The sequence below is a fragment of the Rhipicephalus microplus genome, chromosome X (assembly GCF_043290135.1).
Source record: "Rhipicephalus microplus isolate Deutch F79 chromosome X, USDA_Rmic, whole genome shotgun sequence".
Classification (NCBI taxonomy): Eukaryota; Metazoa; Arthropoda; class Arachnida; order Ixodida; family Ixodidae; genus Rhipicephalus; species Rhipicephalus microplus.
Window position 1 is genome coordinate 296,788,370 of NC_134710.1, and position 25,441 is coordinate 296,813,810.

A 25,441-nucleotide genomic window follows, 5' to 3' on the forward strand; every position below is an offset into this window, starting at 1 on the left:
TCACCGGCCGCATTGCCAACTTTGTGCGTACTCAAGGCTATGTTGGCTGCATCCGTGTCGTGGAAACTTGGGGCCAGTCCACTCGAGAACCGTCACAAGCTCCGGTGTTCCCTCACGGAGCTCTCAGAGCAACTGGGCGGCTTCGGGTCGACATGAGTTTTCGTGGCTCTATCATCATCGCCGGCTGCCTGCGAACTAGCGCCATTCCGTGGCTTTCAGCACAACAACGATAATTGGGTGGCTACCGTCAATGCTCTCAGGGCTCGCAAGTTATGCACAGAACAACAAAACTGCTGCATAGCCATCAACCACCGTCAAAATCGTGCCGCAGCGTGGCTTAGGTACGAAGGTGTGTAGTAGCAATCGTGGGCAGAATGGAGCTGCAAGCTGATTACTGTTTTTGGCCGGACTCCCTCCCATCTCTCTGCCACCACTCAGTCTAACCTAGCCGTTACCGAGAATGGAGCTCGGGAGGTGTTCCATCTCAAGGCTGCAGCTTTCAGCTGCAGTTTACCACTTGAGCTGGTGGACTCTTTATCGGTAACCAACGCAAGCACATGTCAGCTAGTGACCAAAACAGAAGATGACTCGTGTGAAGGGTGCCACTGTTAGTATGCATCTGCAGGGAACCATCCCAACTCCACATTTGTGCCTTGTAACGCTCCTAATGACATCACGGTGGAACGCCATGCGGAAGACACTGAAGCAGGCCTCAGGTGGGCTTCGTGGTTCAGCTGTCGGATTGCGCGTCGGGACCCATTTCCCGGACTTTCTTGTTAGGGACATCAAGGCAGTCAGGGACCTCAAGGCAACTATTCCACTCAGATTATGGCAGTGGTGGTGTGCACATCTTTTTTTCTTTTTTAAAATTCATTGAGCTATCTTTTTTGTGTATGTATGGTGAAATTTGAACTAGATACACTGTTTTTCACTTTATGCATTATTGTATTGCCCTGTATGCTTGCCTATCCCTGCCATTTTGTGCGGGGTCATGGTCCTAGTCAAGCCTGGGAAGAGGCTTTTTGACCCCGACTCTCGGCATCCCAAATGATGATATGTTAGAATAAATAAAATTTGAAAGTTTCAAGTTAAACATAGGCTTACCATTTATGCAGTCAGGTACTGTTTTTTTCAAAATGTGGAAGGATGGCTGTTATTTATTTTATCTGATGAGTTTGTTCCTATTCGTGAAAAATGTCTTTCAGTGAATTTAGGGATGCATCATATTATTATACATGGCTACTGCAGCAGCAGCATTTTAATATGATCACCAATTTTCTCTTCTACTTCTTCCTTAACTCCTCTATGGTTGATCTTAGTTTTTCTTTGACTGGCTCAGGGAGGCGACACCTGCTTATCGTACTGCTGACTATGTCTACTTAGCTGCAGTCTTGAATAAATGCATAGCAGTTTGTTGTTCATATTTTGGTGCACGGCAATATTTTCACAGGTGCTACGACCATTAGAATTAGACGAACAATAGGGGCAAAGTCAAATAAATAAGACAATACAGTTGCAAAGAAATAGGATTTATGTGATTTGGTGGTTCTTAATGAAGAAGAAATGTCTGTGCTAATATAATAACCATATCGAAAACCATCCCATGATGAAGCAGAGGAAGGTATAGGAGATGCCACTTGTGCTGTTTTAAGTGTATTGCAGCACTTGTGACATACTAGACGTGAAGAAAGTAAAGTGGACAAAAAGGCAGCTTACAACCAGCAGGGAAGCTGTTTTGTCTACTTTACTTTTTTTTACATATACATCAACGTGACTACAGTGCTCCTAAAACAGTAAAATCAATCTCCCTGTACCTTTCTTGGCTTTATACTGTGCTGGTTTTGGTTAAAGTTGTGTCTAACAAACAAGAACAAGCCCTCGTAATTGTTCATCGCAGTAGATCAGTGGTTATGGTGCTAGGTTGCTGACCCAAAGGTCGCACGTTAAATCCCGACCGAAGTGGTCGCATTTCGATAGAGGCAAAATGTTTGAGGCCCATGTACTATGCGATGTCGGTGAACCTTTAAGAAGACCAGATGGTCGAAATTTCCAGATCCCTCTACTATGGCGTCTCTTATAATCGTATTGTGGTTTTGGGGCGTTAAACCCCAGATACCGCTATGGGCTCTCAAAACTCCGTTCCTTCATCGTGCTTATGAAATGTTGGTCAAAGTGATTCGCGGGCTCCTTGCTGGTTTATTCAGTACCATTGCACAGTGTGCTCTTTCTGTCACTGATTTTGTTTTGATGGAATAAAACATTATTTCACATGCCATACAAGTGTGGTAGAGAGACATTTGTGAAAAGCTTCTGATAATGCTGCTATCTTGCACCAGTAACTATAATATATAATTGATATCTGTAACCATTGCTTTGAAGTGCAATTCGGAATTTTTGCACAGATATGTATGATACTTGCCATTATTATGATGGATTTTTTCTAGGTGTTCTTTTGAAATCTGTAGCTTTCTTGTTCTCTTAATGTTATACACCTCATATCTACTATGGTATTAACAAAAAATTTAACAATTTTGTTCTAGGTCCCATTCATATTAACTGTATTGGAAAGGAGAGGCCAATGTTGCTGCATTATCTCTATTTCAAAAGTCTGAAGTCTGAGCTTTTGTGATGAGCTGTACAGTAAAAGCTTCTATTTCTCTTCTTTTTGTTTTTTACACTATTTAAGCAGGGCAGTGATTGCTAATACCCAAAACCATTGTATCTACCAGAGTTATGAATAACAGTTTCGAGGTTTGTCCCTAAAAGCTCCAAGATAGAATGACATTGAACGTGTAAGGTGAGCTCGTGTTGGAATGAAATTTTTCGAAGCCAGATGCACATAAGTATAATTCTTCAGGAACATTGCTCTTTTTGAAAATGTTGATATTGAAGCTCACCACTGGCACACCATGATAGTATAGCAATTGCAGTGGTTACACATGCCAGAACCACTGTATGAATATGAGTGAGGTACACTATACAAGGGGCACTGACGATTATTTCAACCATCTGGGTTTCTTTGATGTGTATATATAAATCTAAGCAAAAGGGTGTTCTTAGTAATTCGGCCTCATTGAATTGCATTTTCCGAATGCGGGTATGAGGCTCGTGCCCTCAAGCTTAGCACACTGGCACACCAAGCAAAAATGGTGGTTAAACATTAAGGCCAGAAGAGAGTGTGAGATTCTCGACAACATAGTACACAAATCTTCTCTGTTGGGTGGTAGACTATGGAAATAATTTTATCACTATTTGAAACTGCTGCCATTTCACAATCCTTTGTTGACATGCTGTACTTGCCGGGCAATTTTCAATTTTAGTGTTTTAAAAAGGAAACATGCATCACTTCAGCCGCATTTAATTGGATGACAGAGATCAAAGCTCTTGCATGCACTGAATTATAGTGTCTTGCTGACAGTTCTGTACGATGTTTTATGTATTGTGTCCAATTTAAACAGAAGTTAGTAAAAAATAAATTAAATATCAATTTGTTTGCAAGCAATGCAGAGCAGACTCGCATAATGGATAATTAAACTTTATTAGCGAAGCTCAGGTTGACACATAAGACTCGAGGTTGTTATCCATTTTAAGGAGTCAAGGACACATTGCAATATGTAGGAAAAACATAAGAAAAAAGAATGAGTGTGCTGTCATTCAAGTTAAGAGAAATTCACATCAAAGAATGATGGCTCACGGTGTCAACCTTATGTCCTCGTAATTAACCACTTTTAATTTCCTGAGAAGCTTGAATAAATTAGGCCAACACTTGAATAACTAACATGTGCATGTTGCTCAGATTGCTTGTTCAGCTTCATTTTCAGTTAGGGCAAGAGCTTAGTTAATCAGGAATTGCAGAAAGTATAATACCATTTAGTGAATATTTTTTTCGGTGCACTATTACAAAAACGGTGAACCACAAGCCTACTGTTCCAATCAAATGGCAGTCACATTTACAAAATTTTATTACTGAAATCTCTCTCTACATGCACGCATATACTATAGTAAAACACTGCATATGCCTGTAGTTATTATTCACATCCCTACCTTGGCCTTGTGTGGTGGCAATTTTGTGAACATGTATTGATGATGATGGCAATACAGCAACAGTGCACCAATGTTTAAAAAATCATTCCACTTCCACTGATTTGCCTTCTAAGCAGTTCACCACAAAGTGCTTGTCTGACCAGCAAATAACTTTGCTGGAAGCGAAGAGTAGATGCAACATGCTGCTCAAGCAAGTGGGATTTTTGCATTCCTGACTTGTCACGCGCTATAGGGAATAGAGCTTTATTTTATCGATGTATCATTTTGTGCTCATTGTTATGCCCTGTTTTACACTGATAACCTCTGGGTCATTGTTAAACAAAACACTGTTTTCTTCATTCCATAGGTGTTGCCACTCGTGGAGAAGCTACTGCCATCTCCAGTGAAGTCTCCAGTGTCGGTCAGTCGAACATCATCTGGCGACCGGCTGGTCCAACTACTCATAAAGGGAATTTTGTATGAAACTAGTGTTAACCTCTGCCAGAAAAAGGCAACCCTTCCACCAAGCAGCACTCAGGATGAGGAGTTTGTTTTCACCGAACTCCTGGGAAGTGCTGATGCTGATCTCAGCCTTCTTTCGTGGCTTCAGTGCCTCCCACCAGAGGTCTTTTCGTACCCATTTGAACAGAAAGTGCTAAATGTTGACATTCGACAGTTGGTGAAACCATTCCTGGAAGCGTCTTGGACAGAGCAAATCCTGGCGACACCAATCAAGCCGCGCGTCTTTCCACATTCAGCTGTTCCACGCACTCCAATGAGCAGGTCACTTATAATGGCCAGCATGGAAGGGGGCCTCTTTTCTGCTGGCAGCCACCCAGCTCTCAGTGGTTGTGCCAAGATGGCCCTATCAATGGCAGACATGTCCTCATCTATGTCGCGTTCTTTTGGGGCCTTCCATCTGACTGGCAAGAAGCTGATGAATACATCCGTTGATCGGCTGTTTGAGGTGGGCGACGTATTCAGCACAAGCTGCACTGACATTCGTCCAGGCACATTGCCTGATTTACTCAAAGAAGAGGAGGAAGAGAACAAGGACAAGAGCAAAAATGAAAGTCAAGGCAGTGATGAGTTCTGGAAGGAATTTCAGCGTCTGAAGAGGAACCTCCTTCAAAGAATGGACGCTGCCATGGCGACCCCGACTGTGCCACCATCTGTGGTTGAAAGTGAAAAAAGTGAAAGAAAGACGTCGAACTCGGCAGACTCATTGTTGGCATATCTATCTTCCCCAGTGCAGACACCTTATACATCTGCCCCAACAAGTGCCACTAGCTCTGCACCTTCACGTGTCAAATCTCCTGCATCAGCTCTTCTGACAACACCATTGACTCCAGTAGGACAGCCAGCTCAGAAAGCAAGTGTGAAATTTGTGACAAGCACACCACTACCTCCAAGGATAGCACCTGCTCATGTGACAACTGTTACGATAGATGGAGTGGCAAAAAACAACTCTGAAGACCTCCGGTCTACTGACAGGTAAATGGCTACTGTAGTTTGTTGCTTGCTAGTGATTGCAATTTTCATGCGCTTCTTAGCTGCTCTGCCATTCGCATACTTCAAAGTGTTGCAGTATTCAATGCAAGGTATGAAAAAACAACTTCTTGTGGTACTTCTCTAAGCGCAATACCAGTTGGAATGCGAACTAGTTGAGAGTTACTTGAGCACACCTCATAATTTCTACATTTGGCAGTCAATAGAACTTTGTGCACTATATCCTTTTTTGTGTGTGTGTGGAAAATTCGAGACTTCAATATCTTTAGAAAACAGTTAAACTGTTGACTTCCACTTATTCAGCACGTGGCTAACTTTGTTTTATTTATTTATTCTTTTGTTACTACAATCCCAGATAAAAGTTTCAAATTATGCATGGACCAGAACATTTCTTGTTTCACGCTAAAATTAACCATCAGCAGATGACTCAAACTTGCCTGGTTGGTGTGAATGTGCTCAATCTAAATGTCTGCCTGAATTGGCAACCCATTCATGTTATTGTCTTGTCTGTCTTCATGATGCAGAGCATCAAACACACATCAGTATCATCAACTGTTTTCTAATTCTTTGTCTAACACAGGAATATTTAAATGAAAATGACATTCCACTCTGAACAATTATTATCTTCTCTTATTTTTAATGCACACCCTCTGTGCTGGTGTAGCAGTTAGGGTACCCAGCTGCTGACCAGGTCACGGGTTCGATCCCAGCCCTGGTGGTCACACATCGATGGAGGCAGAATGGTAGAGGCCCATGTAGTGTGTGCTGTCACTGCACATTAAAGAACGCCAGATGGTCGAAATATTCTGGAGGCCTCCACTACGGCATCCCTCATAATCATATTGTGGTTTTGGGACGTAGAACTCCAGATAATGGTTTTCATTATAAATATATTTCTAATGCATCATTTCTTTTAACCAAGAAAATTGCTCTGTATATTGGCCACACAGTAAGCTTGGATGTAAAACTCTGTTAAATGTGTCCAAATAGCCCATTGTCAGAACAGGTATTGCCCAACACGAAATGAAAACAGTGCAGAACGAGCTCACTGGTACACTAAGAATGATGTACCACATTTAATCTGTCATTACAAACAACTATTGCAAGTATTCTGTTTAGCTGCAGAGAAGTTGTGACATGTTTTCAATGTTTCCGAAAAAAGGCTTAGCCTGGACATGAGTTAAAATGCATTGGTGTGCTAGTTGGTTTGCATCCATGGAAAATAAAAGATCGCTTGAAAGTAGCACTCTGTCTATGGCAGTTCTCTTCTACCTCCTTGTTTCTTCACGCTTACTCACAATTCTGGACATGAGCCACTGTTGTTTGTGATGATGGACATATACAGGATTTTATTTGGGGGGGGGGGGGAGGGGGGGGCTACCTGCCTCTCAAATGCTTTTGTTTCGTAAATACTTTTTTTTTACAGCTTAGGCAAGTAGGCTGAGGAAGTCAAATAATAAATAAATGTGCCAGTTTGGGCATCTGAAGCAATGAGGTCATTTAACTTAAAACAGCTCCTATAAATATTTCGTGATGCCCTGGTCTCTAAACCTACATCAGGCATTATTTGTTTGTGAAATCAACACAGGGAAGAGGCCGTAAGGTCAATTTTCAACAGTTACCGTGCTGATAGATCCAGTAGTGGCCATTTTATTAGACAGCATCATCATGTTTGTCGTGAAACATATTAGCTGAACTTGAAGAAGTGTTTCAGGGCCCCTTTAACACTTGTGCTACATGGGAAATTTATAGATTATGCAGGTACTGAAATTCTTTATCCGTGATATGCACCGATGGTTGACTAACACATAATTCAGCACCCAACTTCTTGATGTGGAAAGTTTCGCATGTTTCTGTTTCTAATCTATTGTGTTCTGCCCCACTGTGGAGGTCTAATGGCCAAGGTACTGGGCTGCTGACCTGCAGGTCGTAGGATCGAATCTTGTCTGCGGCGACTGCATTTTTGATGGAGGTGAAAATGCTGTAGGCCTGTGTGCTCAGATTTGGGTGCACATTAAAAAACCCCAGGTGGTCGAAATTTCTGGAGCCCTCCACTAAGCCGTTTCTCATAATCATATGGTGGTTTTGGGACATCACATACCATCATCAATCTATTATGTTCCCTCACTACAATCAAGACACTGCCGATATGGGGTGTGCATCTGCACCTCTTGCAATGCAAGGGAAAGTGCCCTCCAGTGCCAGTTGGCAGAAGATAGGGATGTTCCTACATGTGTCATTGGTTTTTTCGTGCATGCGTGATGGTGTCCTAGGGAATACTGTTGTTTAATCAACTTCAGTTGTAAGTCCAGCTGTATCCTGTCTGTTCCTTTGTTCTTGTTCTGAAACATTCTGGTACCCTTACCGTAATTACTCGAATCTAACGCACACCTCTTTTCCGGTTAAGCGAGTTCATAAATTGCATGCGCGTTAGAATCGAGTACCAAAAAAAAATGAATACGGTCACTCTATTGCCATCGGCATTCCAAAATGGCCGCCCCCTACGTGCGTCGGCATGGCGCGTCTGCCATTTCTGCCTATGTGTTTCCCATGTGCAGCACTTCGTACAAGTGCTGAGGAGTTCGTCATCTTGTAGTGCATTAACATCAACGGCATGGAAGGGCCGACTCCAAAAACTCGAGTGCACCACGATACCGCTTTTAAAAGAAAAGTCATCGCGTGTGCAGAAACGGACGAAAATCGGGCCGCATTGCGGTCGTTCGGGGTTCCCGAAATGTGCGTGCAGGACTGGTGGAAACAAAAGCAGAAGATTGTCGACGGCAAAGCTTCGCGCAAGGGCTTCAGTGGACCACAGCAGGGTCGGTTTCCGCAAATTGAAGAACTGCTCGGCGAATATGTGCTTGAGCAGCGAGCGGCACAGCGGCCCGTGACGACAGAACTGCTCCAAGTGCGGGCTATGCAATTAGCCTTAGAAAAAGGTCTAACGCGGAGCCAGTTTAAAGCGAGCAGGTGCTGGCTAACTAACTTTATGAAGAGGAAAGGCTTTCCCCTCCGAAGGTGAACGGGCATATGCGAAAAGTTTTGCGGAGGAGTACGATGAAAAGCTTCACAGTTTTCAGAGGTTCATCTTGAACTTGCGGCACAACAACGGCTACCTGCTTGGGCAAATCGGGAATGCCGATCATACGCCTCTTTACTTCGACATGCCTGGCACCACAACCGTCTAGAAGAAGGGGGCGAAGGAAGTTCGTGTGCTGACATCGGTCCACGGTAAAACTACAGTGATGGCAATGCTCTGTTACATGTCAGATGGGCACAAGCTTCCCCCGTACCTCATATATAAATGGAAGACGCTCCCGAAAGGAGTTCTTTTTTTGAGTGGTGTGATCGTGCGGGCCAGCGAGAAAAATGGGTGCGTGTTGCAATTGATGTCTTAGTTTTTTTTTTCTTCGTGGAAATCGGGTGCGCGTTACAATCGAGGGCGCGATAGAATCGTGTAAATACGGTAACTTTCACATCACAAACCAACTGGTCCAGAAAACCATGCTGCTCACCTACAATGCAGTGTGAACTCAAGAATTAAACAAGATCTCATCAGCTTGGCATGTAATGGCTTGGTAGAAATAAAAACACTGGACGCCAATCAAAAAGCTGGTGAACAAGGCTTCTGTGCGGAAGCCGACGCATTATATATATATATATATATATATATAGCCGGTGGTTTCGTTTAAGCAGTAGTTCCATTTAACAGATTTTCATTTACTGAGTGTGTACTGTATATATATATATATATATATATATATGTGTGTGTGTGTGTGTGTGTGTGTGTGTGTGTGTGTGTGTGTGTGTGTGTGTGTGTGTGTGTGTGTGTGTGTGTGTGTGTGTGTGTGTGTGTGTGTGTGTGTGTGTGTGTGTGTGTGTGTGTGTGCGTGCGTGCGTGCGTGCGTGCGTGTGTGTGAGAGAGAGAGAGAGAGAGAGACGTAGGAAGGTAGCGACTTGCAGTAAAAGCCGAGAAGGAAGAAGTCACAACGAAATAAACATGGCGTATGAGCAAGGCCACGTCTCTCATTTATCTTAACGTCACACGAGTCGACAGGATGAAGACCTGGAAGCCACTTCATCAGCCACGCATCATTAACGAAGCCCTCAACATGGTGCCTTGACTATATGTGGACTGCAGAAGCGGATCATCGCAGTATGTCGTGACTAGCACCATGGCATCATCACTGACAGACCTTGAAATCTCGAAGTACACAGGATCAGCGGACGACGGACCCATACAGGACTGGTTCAACCTGTTCGAGCTCCACGCCGCCGCTGATCCTGGTTGGAACGGGAGATGATCACCAACTTCACTGACTACATCTCAGGTGAAGCATTCAAATTTTACCTCACCCACATCATCGAGAACGATGAGTCTTGGAAAAAGATCAAAGAAGAAATGATCACCCTTTTCAAAGAATGTGATGAATACCTGTCCATACCTCATCAGCGGAAGGCTTTTCAACTCGCCTATCACAGTTACGCGAAGTCTTTCCGCAGTAAGCCTATTTTCCAAACGAGACCTCAGAAAAAATATACCACCATTGTACCATCATATGACTCTTCTGAAAAAAACGTCATGCATTCGAACACCGACTGGTAACTTGCACGTCGCAACAGACAAGGTAAAGCCTCCGTATACCAAAAGGAATCTGGACCATTTCGCCAAAAGACTGAACCTAAAGCTGGCTTTTCCAAAAGCAGTGAAATCGGCATTTTAAATGTGTTCACTCCACCACATCACTTCAGATGTTACTGAACCACCCGAATCCCTTGATGCTTCGTGTCACACACAAGGCCCAGACGGCTTCGAACGTGTGACGGAATTTACACGTGATGAGCTGGTGAATTGGAACCTGAACTTGGCAACGTTTAACGCTAGAACCTTATCTAGTGAGGGAAGTCTAGCTGTACTATTCGAGGAGCTAGAGGGTGTTAAATGGGATATAATAGGGCTCGGTGAGGTTAGGAGGACAGATGAGGCCTATACGGTGCTACAGAATGGGCACATCCTTTGCTATCGGGGCTTGGCTGACAGAAGAGAACTGGGAGTGGGGTTTCTTATTCACAGATACATAGCTGGCAACATAGAGGAATACTATAGCATTAATGAAAGGGTGGTAGGTATCGTAATTAAACTGAATAAGAGATACAAGATAAAGGTGGTACAGGCTTACGCGCCTACATCCAGCCATGATGACGCTTCAGTTGAAAGCTTCTATGAAGACGTGGAATCGGCAATGAGTAAGGTAAAAACACAGTATACAATACTGATGGGAGACTTTAATGCAAAGATAGGGAAGAACCAGGCTGGAGACCAGGCAGTAGGAAATTTTGGCATCGGTACTAGAAACACCAGAGGAGAGCTACTAGTAGAATTCGCAGAACGCAAAAATTTACGGATTTTGAATACCTTCTACCGAAAACGAGGAAACCGCAAGTGGACATGGAGGAGCCCTAATGGCGAAAATAAGAACGAAATAGACTTTATAATGAGTGCACACCCAGGCATCGTGCAGGATGTGGAAGTGATTGGCAAGGTACGATGCAGTGACCATAGAATGGTACGGTCTCGAATTCGCCTAGACTTGAAGAAGGAACGACAGAAACTGATATGCAAGAAGCCAATCAATGAGCTAGCACTGAGAGGAAAAGTACAGGAATTCAGAGTGTCGCTTCAGAACAGGTACACGGCTCTTAATGAGGAAACCAATCTTAGCGTAGATACAATGAATGATAATCTGACGAGTATCATTACGGAGTGTGCAGTGCAAGTTGGAGGCAGAGTATTTAGGACACTGGCAAGCTTTCCCAGGAAACGAAGAATCTCATTAAAGAGCATCAAATCATGAAAGTCGCAAGTACAACAAACAAAATAGAACTAGCAGAGCTTTCGAAGTTGATTAATAGGCGTAAGGTATGCGATGTAAGAAGGTATAACATGGATAGAATTGAACACGCTCTGAAAAACGGAGGAAGTGTCAAAGCAGTGAAAAGGAAACTTGGGATAGGCAACAAATGGATGTATGCACAAAGGGACAAAGAAGGCAAAATAACCACCAATATGGATAGGATAGTTAAAATAGCGGAGGAGTTTTACAGAGATCTGTACAGTAGCTGAGACAACCAGGACCTTAATACTATAAGAACTAGCAGTAACTCAGATGACACCCCATCAGTAATGATAGAAGAAGTCAGAAAAGCTTTGGAGAGCATGCAAAGAGGCAAAGCTGCTGGTGAGGATCAGGTAACATCAGATCTGCTGAAAGATGGCGGACAGATTGTGTTAGAAAAACTAGCCACCCTGTTTACGAGGTGTCTCCTGACGGGAAGAGTACCAGAGTCTTGGAAGAACGCTAACATCATCTTAATACATAAGGAAGGAGATGACATGGACTTGAAGAACTACAGGCCGATTAGCTTGCTCTCTGTAGTATACAAGCTATTTACAAAAGTAATTGCTAACAGAGTAAAGAAAACATTAGAATTTAATCAACCAAAGAAACAAGCAGGATTTCGAACAGGCTACTCAACAATCGACCACATTCATACTATCAATCAGGTAATATAGAAATGCTCAGAATATAACCAACCACTATACATAGCCTTCATAGATTACGAGAAGGCGTTTGATTCAGTAGAAATATCGGCCGTCATGCAGACACTGCGGAATCAGGGCATCGATGAAGTATATATAAACATCCTGGAAGAAATCTACAGGGGATCAACTGCTACTATAGTGCTTCATAAAGAAAGCAACAGAATACCAATCAAGAAGGGTGTAAGGCAGGGGGACACAATCTCCCCAATGCTATTTACCGCGTGCTTACAGGAGGTTTTCAGAAGCCTAGAATGAGAACAGTTCGGGATAAGACCTAATGGAGAGTTAACCTGCGCTTCGCCGATGACATTGCATTGCTGAGTAATTCAGGGGACGAATTGCAACTCATGATTACGGAGTTAGACAAGGAGAGCAGAAAGGTGGGTCTTAAAATGAATCTGCAGAAAACGAAAGTAATGTACAACAACCTCAGAAAGGAACAGCGCTTCGAGATAAGTAATAGTGCACTTGAAGTTGTAAGAGACTATGTCTACTTAGGGCAGGTGATTACCGCAGAGCCTAACCACGAGATTGAAGTAACTAGAAGAATAAGAATGGGGTGGAGCACATTCGGCAAGCACTCTCAAATTATGACAGGTAGATTGCCATTATCCCTTAAGAGGAAGGTATATAACAGCTGTATCTTGCCGGTATTTAGCTACGGAGCAGAAACCTGGAGACTCACAAAGAGGGTTCAGCTTAAATTGAGGACGACGCAGCGAGCAATGGAAAGAAAAATGGTAGGCGTAACCTTGAGAGACAAGAAGAGGGCGGAGTGGATTAGGGGACAAACGGGGGTTAAGGATATCATAGTTGAAATAAAGAGGAGGAAATGGACATGGACCGGGCATGTCGCGCGTAGACAGGATAGCCGCTGGTCGTTAAGGGTAACTAACTGGATTCCCAGAGAAGGCAAGCGGGTTAGGGGGAGACAGAAAGTTAGGTGGGCAGATGAGATTAAGAAGTTTGCGGGTATAAATTGGCAGCAGCAAGCACAGGACCGGGTTAACTGGCGGAACATGGGAGAGGCCTTTGTCCTGCAGTGGACATAGTCAGGCTGATGATGATGATGATGAGCTGGTGAATCCTTACAATACCAGCCCACCTCCTGACGTTCCGGACCAGGGTCATTTGACAAACATTCTCAGCCTAATCTCGCTGCAAAAAGAAAAACATATGCCATCAGAACCACCTGAAGCCATGTCTGTTGTGCTCTCATCGTCAAAAGATAACACACATGTGAGTCAAAGCACTGCAGAAATTTTGAATCTATCAGCGCCGGTGCATTGTCAACTGACAGAAGCATTTACAATCAATGATGACTGGCAACCATCTTTGGAGCTTTCTCATCAGTCTGTCACGCTGCTTTCATCGCAAGACAAGCCCAGCAGTACAGTATCAACTACCGATTATCTATTGATCACATCACCATGCAAAGGAAAGCAGACTCATGTTCCTGAAAGATGCCCATCTGACCAACTTTCGCAACAAAATAAGCAATTTCAACAAAGGCAACTCCACGAACTCCAGGAACTACAACGGCTACTCGAACAAGAACAAAACGATCAAGTGAAACCTCCTCACGAGTACACCTGTGGCTTAAAGGTCATCAGAGACAGCAGCAATTAAAGAAACAAAGGCAAAGTCAATGTTTGAGCCATCTTCGCAGAAAGCAACATCGACAAAATTTTTTGCACCAGTTCTCAAGGCCATGTGTGCGATCCAACAAACTGAGAGAATGCCACAGAAAGTTACGAAACAGACATGAAGCTGCCACGTATACAACGGACAAAAAAAGACATCGTCCCATCAGCCTTGGTTCCCACGCACGCCGACTAAAATCAAAGCGTCTGTTGCCACGACGGCGCTGGATCGGATGCCAAAGACATTTGTCAATCCAATGCTGCACAGATTTCAAGCCTTGTTCGTTCCTCACAAGACCTCAAGTCGTGTCATCATCAGTGCAGATGTGCAGGGCGGCGTTATGCTATCCCGGGCGCAACAGCCAGCTTCTTCCACCAGAGCTACCCTAGATATGACCAGACTGCTGGCCTCTGCTGTGATGCTTTTGTGGGAGTTAAAAAACTCCCTTCTGAAATTGAGCTACTGCACATTTTGACATTCTTCGCTTTATGCTTTTTGTTGTTTTGTTGTATATAACGTGCGCATTCTTTCGGGAGAGGGGGAATCCTGTGACGTAGGAAGGCAGTGACTTGTAGTAGAAGCCGAGAAGGAAGAAGTCGGAACGGAATAAACATGGCATATGAGCCAGGCCACGTGTCCCATTCATCATGTCATATATTTATATATTTATATATTTATATATATATTTATATATATATATATATATATATATGCACACACAAACACAAGCGAAACTGAAAAATGTTTAGGTAGGTTGGAACCTCCCCTCCCCTAGCTACACCCCTGCCTCACCCACAGCATCCGTTGGTACTGAAGATAGCTGTAGAATGCGTGCCTGCCTCCTGTGGCTGTAACACTGCATTCTCTACTTGTGCTGGCTTCGAGAAAAATCAATCACAGCTGGGCTAGAGGGTAGACATGATGTGCATTGCGTTTCACTCTAGTTTGGCCATGGTGATCACTAGCTCTTTAACATGCCGCAGGATGCTGACCTTAGGTCAAATTCTGCGTCCAGTCGGCAACATTATTTTGTCACACCGCTTTCTCCGATTCCGTTCGCACCGTTAACTACTGCAGCTACCACAGAGGTTTCTTTAATCATTTATCAATGACGTTACTCGTCGGAATGAAGATGTGCCACCAAGAACCAATGTGGCTCTGTTCATGCTAAACAGTGCTGGAGCTGCCTAACCCCCAACAGACCTTGTGCAAGCTCTCTTTTATGAATATAAATAATAAACATTGAACTACTTATGTAAGGGCATGTTTTACTTTTGTGTTATACCAATTAATGTGGCATACGGATCAAACATGTTTCTTTTTTCTATCATTCAATGAATTTTACTCCAATGCTTTCAACTTCTATTACTTCTTAGATGACGAAGTTGTCAAACTTTGGTGTTGTGAATAGCGTTGGTTCATTTTTGGTAGAATGATTTGGTCTTTACACTGTACTAACCTCTGATGGAAGAAGTGCATGGAGTACCACTAATTGGATGAAATTTTCCTAGGCCTATATTTAGATGAAGTAGTCAAGAGCAGATATCTTCTTCCATTCAGCAACTATTTATTTTTTTGGCTGAGGCACATAAAATTAGGCTCATCACGCATACTACTAAAACTGTGTTCTTGAATGCCTTCTACTGACAAATCGAGTAGTATGCACGTGTCAGCGCATGTCTCAGTCAGCTTGTGTCATGACCTTGAGCACTTCCCTTTTTTTTTTCTTCGAACGTGCAGCTTACGTTTGGTGGGATCGCGGCCGCGGTAACCATGAAGCGCACGATGCTCAATTCAGCCAAGGGCTGAGTAGTAATTAGGGTTTATGGACATCGTTTCTAGAAAAAAGAGAGAGCAATGTCTGGCTGGTTTTCAAGATTCAATGTGAATTCGAGGCCGTGCGCTGCGCTATACAATGTTTAGCTGGCGCACTCTCAAAAGTCGACTACCAATCGGCAGCTTTTAATGACCATGCTGAAAAATTGTTTTAAGGACTCTTTAGAAGTGGCACCTTGCAGTGTCGTTAACAGTTTGAACGGTGGTTAGTAGTGTAGTATTATTGGGAATTATTGGGAACACTTTAAAAGCTGGTATATTAGTAAGAAAGGAAAAAGGTCGTATTTGCGGTCATTTTGAAAATGAAGTATATCTTACTGCGTACTGAGAGAGAAGGGTAAGAGGTGAGAGGCAAGGCCAGAGGCAAAGGCAAAATTAGTATTTTGTATCGGAAGGCTCAAATATTTTCACACACCTGTCGTAAATGTTCTAGCCCCTATCGTGTGGATTATATGGATGCTTGGTTAGTCCACCTCCCTCGCATTTGTCGAGGTTTCTCAACATGTTTGAAGGAAGTGTTGATGTATTTCTTGCCGTTTCTTCTAGCTTTCCAGAGCACAGTGATTCAAGCGTCCATTCAGACACACGGTCTGTAGGTGCCCAGCCTCGGTCACTTGCGCAGCCTTCCAGCGCTGGGTCAGCAAGAGTTCTCATCAACACAGTCAGTTCCTTATTTCTGCATACTCCTATTTCTCTCTACGGGGCATTTTGGTGGGATATGTCAAACAGGTTGACTATGTGTTTTGTAGGCGACACAGCCGGCGTCAATAGGAAGGAGAGCGAAGGACAGAAAACACAAAGTGAATCAGTCATTGTTGCTATAAAATATAGAAGTTTGTGCTAGATTTATTCCAGCGTTATTCTTCATGTCTAAAACGTAATGCGGCAGCTCTAAATTAGGGTGAAGATCTCCCCAAGGACATTGTTCAATACAGGCGATCGAACCAGAGTCTTTTCGGGGAAGGTAAAGGTTGTAAAGAAAAAATAGCGGAAAGGACAGGCCAACTTCTTGACAAATGAGTGCCCACACCACTGAGTGCAAAGCAGGGTACCTCTTTCCAGTGGATGAATTGGTGGTTGCCTGGTGGCGCTGGGAATCGAGTGCCTTGGCGAATGGCAGGCAGGAGCTCTGATTCAACTGCTTGACAAATGCTGCGCTCGCTTCACAAACATGAACACTTTACTAACTTATGCACGGGCTTTCCTTTCCTCGTATTTGTGGTGCAAAGACCTCTAATGAACAGCACACTTACTAGCCCTTCTTGCTCACATGCAGTGATGATCAATAACAACAAAAAGAATCACACTGCGCACATCACCTCAATCTTAATCAACTTCACGATTGCAAATATTTGGGTTTGCCATGATAGCTCTGGTGAACATGTGTAGAGGACATGGGTTCAATTAGCGGTCACGGCGGCCACATTACTATAGGGGTGGAATGCAAGAACCTCAAGGGGTCCTTATTAATCCAAAAACCACAACTATAACGTGTGCTTCACGATCATACCGTCATTTTACACATTAAACAATAGAAATTGATAATGTTAAACTCGGACATTACACTGTAAATTTTCGTTTAGAACTATGATAAAAATATACAAAAAAGGCATGCACATAAAACAAGTAGGGTAAATTTAAGATAGAGTGAGACAGGACGAATGGCCTTGCACGCGATGCATTTTTTCGTGCTGTTCAAAGCATGATATTTTTGTTTCGAAATTGGTCAAATACAGAACCGTATCTATAGGAGTGTGGCAGTTTGGGCTAGTTGATATGAAATGACGATAGTTGTAGCGGGAGAACAGAACGACGACAAAGAGACTTAGTGCTCGTGTCCTTCTTGTCTCTTTGTCGTCGTTCTCTTCTCGGGCTACACCTATCGTCGCAACTATAGCTCAGATGAGGCTGTATTGGCACACACATACCCTAATCTTTCATCTAAAACAGTAATAATAAATAATAATAATAATTACTAATTTAACATTACTGTTTTAGAGTAAAGTTAAGAGTATGTAAAGGCAAATAGAGGAGCTAGTTTCGGTTCTGAATTTGGCCCATTTCGAAAAAAAAAAAAAAAAAAAAAAACTCGCATTCTTGTGGAGTCGACGGATCGACGGCCCGCCATATCTCTCTCACTGGCTACCCCCTGCTGTGACAGAGGCGAGCGTCCAATGAGAGACCGCCGCTGTCGGCCGGTTGACCTGCCACCTATCGCAAGGTAGCTCTTCAGCTTGAGGATAAGTAGAGTTACTGTTACTGCACTTCAAGTTGTAAAAGACTATGTCTACTTAGGGCAGGTAATAACCGCGGAGCCGAACCACGAGATTGAAGTAACTAGAAGAATAAGAATGGGGTGGAGCACATTTGGCAAGCACTCTCAAATTATGACAGGTAGATTGCCACTATCCCTTAAGAGGAAGGTATATAACAGCTGTATCTTGCCGGTACTTAGCTACGGAGCAGAAACCTGGAGACTTACAAAGAGGGTTCAGCTTAAATTGAGGACGACGCAGCGAGCAATGGAAAGAAAAATGGTAGGTGTAACCTTAAGAGACAAGAAGAGAGCTGAGTGAATTAGGGAACAAACGGGGGTTAAGGATATCATAGCTGAAATCAAGAACAAGAAATGGACATGGGCCGGGCATATAGCGCGTAGACAGGATAACCGCTGGTCATTAAGGGTAAATAACTGGATTCCCAGAAAAGGGAAGCGGGTCGGGGGAGACAGAAGGTTAGGTGGGCAGATGAGATTAGGAAATTTCCAGGTATAAATTGGCAGCAGCAAGCACAGGACCGGGTTAACTGGCGGAACATGGGAGAGGCCTTTGTCCTGCAGTGGACGTAGTCAGGCTGATGATGATGATGATGAGAGTTACTGTATATGCTCCCTATAGGAACGGAATTGCACTTATAGGTCTGTCAATTCTGTTCAAGCGGAATTGCACTTATAGGTCTGTCAATTATGTTCAATGACTATGCAGTGATGCCACTCGTCGCGCCCGCAGGAGACAAATACGGCACGATGTTTCGGCACGGGGGACGTGCCGCAGATTTTTAAATGCGAATGCATTTTTAAGTCAAGCTATATCAGGCAGAAACGCCAGAGAAGAGCTACTAGCAGAATTCGCAGAATGCAATAATTTACGGATTTTGAATACCTTCTACCGAAAACGAGAAAACTGCAAGTGGACATCGAGGAGCCCTAATGGCGAAAATAAGAACGAAATAGACTTTATAATGACCACACACCCAGGTATCGTGCAGGATGTGGAAGTGATTGGCAAGGTACGATGCAGTGACCATAGAATGGTACGTTCTCGAATTCACCTAGACTTGAAGAAGGAACGACAGAAACTGATACGCAAGTAGCCAATCAATGTGCTAGCACTGAGAGGAAAAGTACAGGAATGCAGAGTGTCGCTTCAGAACAGGTACACGGCTCTTAATGAGGAAACCAATCTTAGCGTAGATACAATGAATGATAATCTGACGAGTATCATTACGGAGTGGGCAATGGGAGTTGGAGGCAGGGTAGTTAGACCGGACACTGGCAAGCTTTCCCAGGAAACGAAGAATCTAATTAGGAAGCATCAAATCATGAAAGTCTCAAGTACAACAGACAAAATAGAACTGGCAGAGCTTTCGAAGTTGATTAATAGGCATAAGGTATGGGATGTAAGAAGGTATAACATGGAGAGAATTGAACACGCTCTGAAAAACGGAGGAAGCGTCAAAGCAGTGAAAAGGAAACTTGGGATAGGCAAAAAATAGATGTATGCACTAAGGGACAAAGAAGGCAAAATAACCACCAATATGGATAGGATAGTTAAAATAGCGGAGGAGTTTTACAGAGATCTGTACAGTAGCAGAGACGACCAGGATCTTAATACTATAAGAACTAGCAGTAACCCAGATGACACCCCACCAGTAATGATAGAAGTCAGAAAAGCTCTGGAGAGCATGCAAAGAGGCAAAGCTGCTGGTGAGGATCAGGTAACATCGGATCTGCTGAAAGGTGGAGGACAGATTGTGTTAGAAAAACTAGCCACCCTGTTTACGAGGTGTCTCCTGACGGGAAGAGTAGCAGGGTCTTGGAAGAACGCTAACATCATCTTAATACATAAGAAGGGAGATGACAAGGACTTGAAGAATTACAGGCCGATCAGCTTGCTCTCTGTAGTATACAAGCTATTTAGAAAGGTAATTGCTAACAGAGTAAAGAAAACATCAGAATTCAATTAACCAAAGGAACAAGCAGGATTTCAAACAGGCTACTCAACAATTGACCACATTCATACTATTAATCAGGTAATAGAGAAATGCGCAGAATATAACCAACAACTTTAAATAGAATTCATAGATGACAAGAAGGTGTTTGATTCAGTAGAAATATCAGCCATCATGCAGACACTGCGGAATCAGGGCGTAAGTGAAGTATATATAAATATTCTGGCAGAAATCTACAGGGGATCAACTGCTACCATAGTACTTCATAAAGAAAGCAACAGAATACGAATCAAGAAGGGTGTAGGGCAGGGGGACACAATCTCCCCAATGCTATTTACCGCATGCTTACAGGAGGTTTTCAGAAGCCTGGAATGGGAACAGTTAGGGATAAGAGTTAATGGAGAGTACCCTAGTAACCTGCGCTTCGCCGATGACATTGCATTGCTGATTAACTCAGAGTACGAATTGCAACTCATGATTACGGAGTTAGACTAGGAGAGAAAAAAGGTGGGTCTTAAAATTAATCTGCAGAAAACGAAAGTAATGCACAACAATCTCGGAAAAGAGCAGCGCTTTGAAATAGGTAATAGTGCACTTCAAGTTGTGAAAGACTATGTCTACTTAGGGCAGGTAATAACCGCAGAGCTGAACCACGAGATTGAAGTAACTAGAAGAATAAGAATGGGGTGGAGCACATTCGGCAAGCACTCTCAAATTATGACAGGTAGATTGACACTATCCCTCAAGAGGAAGGTATATAACAGCTGTATCTTGCCGGTACTTAACTACGGAGCAGAAACCTTGAGACTTACAAAGAGGGTTCAGCATAAATTGAGGACGACGCAGCGAGTTATGGCCAGGAAAATGATAGGTGTAACCATACGATATAAGAAGAGAGCAGAGTGGATCAGGGAACAAACTGGGTTTAAGGATATCACAGTTGAATAAAACAAGAAAAAATGCACATGGTCCAGGCATGTAGCGCGTAGGCAGGATAACCACTGGTTAATAAGGATAACTGGCTGGATTCCCAGAGAGGGCAAGCGGGTTAGGGTGCGACAGAAGTTTAGGTGGGCAGATGAGATTAGAAAGTTTGCAGGTATAAAGTGGCAGGAGCAAGCACAGGACCAAGTTGACTGGCAGAACAGGGTAGAGGCCTTTGTCCTGCAGTGGACGTAGACAGGCGGATGATGATGATGATATCAGGCATCCGGCGTTTTCCGCGGCGGTGTCCGAGCGCCGGCAGGTGTTATTTCTCCGCCCTCACACCGTCTCTCATAGCAAAAGTTGCGAGCGTGCGCGCTTATCCTCGCCCCTAGCAACCGGAGCATGTGGGGCGAGAGAGTGGAGAGGATAGGTGCAGTGCTTCGCCGCTCCATCTCTCGCCGTTCGCTCTCCCTCCTCCCTGCGCCGAACTTTACCGTCCGCTCGCGCCTCACTCTTGACCGTTCGCTGGTTGGGTGCCTCTGAAGAACACCCGGAAATGTGTGTTCGAGCGGTGCCTCCTCTACTAAGTGAAAGAGGTGCTGGCTCGACACGCCGCTGTGAAGCATCAACGCTGAGCCAGCCGAGAACGCTGGCGCCCCACTCTTCGTCCGCTTGCTCCTCACTCTCGCCAGTTCACTGGCTAGGCGCCTCTCAAGGCGATGACAGATTTGGGTGAAGGCAATTGAATGGCTGACGACAATGGTACCCTCTCTCAACGCAAGAAATGCATTCGCATTTCCTCACGATTCCCTTTGGGGTGGAGGGGCCATTTTTTTCGCACGCGCTGAGCAAGATTTCACTTTTGCAGGGAAGCTGTATATTGCTGTAGGTTCTCACGAATGGCGTCCATGAACAAAACTACGCAATGAACAACAGTTTTGTAGTGGTGGGCATATTCTACTATCACAGCTCTCAGATGCATGCGACGATCAAACAGCTCAAAAGTTGGCTTTTATGCGCAGAAATTTGCAACGAAAAATGGTGCGATTACTTTCAGCATGCACACGACCTTTCCTCCCCTGGCCGGAAGGCAAGAAATAGTTGTCTTGAAGGGCGTTTGATGGAAATTCACGCAACGTGTGGTCGACAATCAGAATGCATTTTAGCTGCCGATGCCAGCTGGTCGGCCACCGTGGATAGAATATCATTGCGTGTGCGGTTAACCTGGAGACCACTGACAAACTCTCATTAGTCATTAACCATTATTCACAATGGGGTCACTGTTCTAAAAAGTGGCGCAGAAAATTTGCTTTTTAAACTCATTTCAAATGACCACGTGAGTCGCGCATTTTGTGCAGTACAAATTCTAATAATCAAGGTGAAAGTCTTAAACGTCTTTTGAAACACGATAAGATCCAGTCTTTTGGCGACAACACGAGTGCTGCCAGTATTCGTATTGCGTCATATAATACACCAAACATCTACAAAGCAAGCCTAACTGCATTAAATGGTACCCAATGAAGTAATCAAACTAAAAACGCAAAGTAAATCAAACCAACATAAGTAAAATAACTAAGAAAACAATCCAAGGTCAGCTTGATTGATATGTGGGGTTTAACGTCCCAAAACCACCATATGATTATGAGAGACGCCGTAGTTGGAGGGCTCCGGAAATTTTGACCACCAGGGGTTCTTTAACGTGCACCCAAATCTGAGCACACGGGCCTACAACATTTCCACCTCTATCAGAAATGCAGCCGCCGCAGCCGGGATTTGAACCCGCGACCTGTGGGTCAGCAGCCGAGTACCTTAGCCACTAGACCACCACGGCGGGGCTTCAAGGTCAGCTTAGTACAAAAGGTAAGCCAAAGGTAATTAAGAGCAAATCAAGCAGGAAACAGGTGAACGGAGATTTAGCGAATCTTCATGGGAATGCAGGTTGGCTATCGTCGTCAAGTCATCTTAGCATGCAATTAGAGCCCTTCGAATTGAAATATTTAATTCGTGCCGCGGAGCAGACAGCGACGCTAGAGTTTTTCAATTAAATTTTATTTGTACAATGGTATAAATACTATGGAAGGCAAATAGCAGCCGGCATTAGGTGCCCAGTCATATGTTGCGTCCAACTGTCAATGCGACGTACTTTCTAACACTTCGCCAAGTTATGGAGCCCATAAACAAAGCGCACATTTGACGCGCGCGCGCACGCTGACACGCTCGACGACCGCTCACGATGGGGGCTGACGGAAGGTACTCGGCGCGCCGTTGTGCATGTATAAAGTTGGCTTCGACGCGTGAAATTGAGCACTTGACGTCGCTTTGCACCACGTGACAGCGCTCGCCGAATAGCGGCGCAGTGCAAAGTTCTGCGCAACTCTGCTACCTAGCATATACAGTAACTCTCAAGGATAAGCAGGCCCTTACGCTACTTCTTGAACGTTGTGCCGCCTACCATTTCTTAATTAGACGCTTTCTATTCCCGGTGGCATTCATCACCCACCATGGTCTAGTGGTTATAGTACTCTACTGCTGAACCAAAGGTAGCGGGATTGAAGTGGAGGCGAGACTGCGCTTGAGGACCGTGTACCTGGATTCCGGTGCACGTTAAAGAACCCCAGGCGGTTGAAATTTCCGCAGGCCTTCATAATTGTATGGTGGTTTTGGAAAGTTAAACCCTTTCAATCATTGTTGTGCTATAGCCTACATTGTGAGGACGCAAGGGAAGCGTTGCTTCTCGAGTATTCGCAGATGTTTCTTCTAAGGAATCACCCTCAGCAACAGTGAGTCTCATTTGCTGTTTACCAAGTCGTGCTATTTATGAGCGTCATACGACAGTGCTATATAAAGAGCGCTCGGAAACAACCCCTGTGCGTGGTCTGTAGCCTTGGATTTTTCGTGGGTTTGGGGGGGGGGGGGGGCATTTGTTGTAGGCCTTGAAAAACACCCCCTTCATGCAAATTTCGGGGGGGGGGGGGCATAGGGCCCCTCCTGGCCACGGGCCTGTGTTATGAGCACAGCGCGCGAAGGGTTCTTTCTTGTAAGATATTAACACCGCTGCACCGTTATCATTCGACAGATTTGGTTGCGCGTCCGCAGCAGCCGTATACCGACGCAGCCTGCCAGCCGTTCGCAATGGGAGGCTGCGTCCGTACGGGGCGGCTGCGGACGCGCAATTATTAAGTTGTTTATTAAGTTGTCTGAACCGCTTAACGTCTCTTTGTTGTTGTTGCTTTTGGTGCTTCGCGTGGCGTTTCAGTTGCGGCCATCACGCGTGAGAGTCATTGCTCGGCTAGCGCTGGCGTTCACAACGACGAAAGCCAAGTGCGGGACGCGCGTACTCGCACATCTTGCAAGGCGAACTTGTGTATAGGTTCCGCAGCGTTGCGCCATGATGTATGAAATGGAGTAGAGTGAAGTGAAAGTCGGCTACTGTGGAGACTAGACACTTTTGTTACAATTCTGGGAGGCATGTATTTATCGTAAGTGCAATAAAATTTTATTTTATTTTTATTTTTTTATTATTTTTATTTTATTACAAGTACCTACATCGCCCATTGGCATTTTGTAGGGGGGTTACAGTAGAAAATAGAATACAAAACAGCAAAATTAAAAGCAAATAAATCGTGCATTACAGTATACAGGAGAAATCAACACTTGTAGTACAGCATTAGAACAAAAGTACAAAACACAGGATCATATAACGAAAGCAGTAATTATACATATAAAAATCGGTCATTCTTGCAGACTTCGGAGTAAAAAAGAAACAATCCAACTTTTCGTGCCGCTCTGAGTCATTGAAAAACCGGTGACAGGTCTTGGAAAGACCTTCAGTATCCTTGAATTTTCGCTTCGAAAATCTGTGCGAACTCTGACGCGGCCGTGTAACACGACGCTGGCGCTTGCATTTCCACACCGAGGGCGTGCCACCAGCTGTGTACGGACGTATACGATTCGTATACGTCGGGCTGTCTAGAAATTTGAGCAAACCTCCGCTGTTGGACGCGAATGTGGGGTATCGGGGCGACGCGGGGAGCCCATTGTTTACAAAACGTTGGCAATCGCTTGAAAGCGATCTGTCCCGCGTATAAAAATGCATATCGCCGGCACGGAGGTTGTGCAATATCTCTTCTCTCGATGAAAGCGCTCTGCATCAGCTCATTGGAATGCCGTCCCCTCCCCCCCCCCCCCCCTCCAAGGCTGGCCGCCCCCTTTTTTTTTTTTTTTCATGTCCTCGCAATCTCATCTTCACTCTGATTACGTACCTCCCGGGGGGCGTTTCTCTCGCAACAGCTCGAGCGCCTTGCTGTTTGTGCCGCAAAGCTTTGACGTGTCCGCTATACGGCTTCATAGCGCGCTAAGGTTGCCGCCGTAAGTCTTCGTATATTTGTATATATATAGCCGCGTGATTTCGCTTTTGTGTGCCGAATATCCTCGTTCCTTCTCGCTACGAGTGATGGAAAAGCAAAGTTGAAGGCAAGTGCAGCGCTGTGATCATATGCAGGAAAAGACAGTCGAGTGCTGCTGATGGAGTTGATTTTCGCAGGTGCCCTATAGAGAGCCCCCCCCCCCCCCCCATCTCTTTCCGATCCTCCTCGCTTTTTTTCCCCCCCGGTTTTCGTTTCTGTGCACCCTACAGTTGTCGTAGACCCCTTTCTTTTCCGCGGAGAA

At 44.4% G+C, this 25,441-nt stretch overlaps 1 protein-coding gene across 1 annotated transcript in view; it reads left to right on the forward strand.

The window, feature by feature from the left end:
• Positions 1-25,441, forward strand: part of LOC119161377 (WD repeat-containing protein 47) — a 170,738-nt gene that overhangs the window by 16,091 nt on the left and 129,206 nt on the right. The window contains exons 4-5 of the mRNA XM_075879415.1: positions 4,391-5,517; positions 16,163-16,277. Coding sequence (XP_075735530.1) covers positions 4,391-5,517; positions 16,163-16,277 — 1,242 coding nt within the window. The remainder of the gene's footprint in view (positions 1-4,390; positions 5,518-16,162; positions 16,278-25,441) is intronic.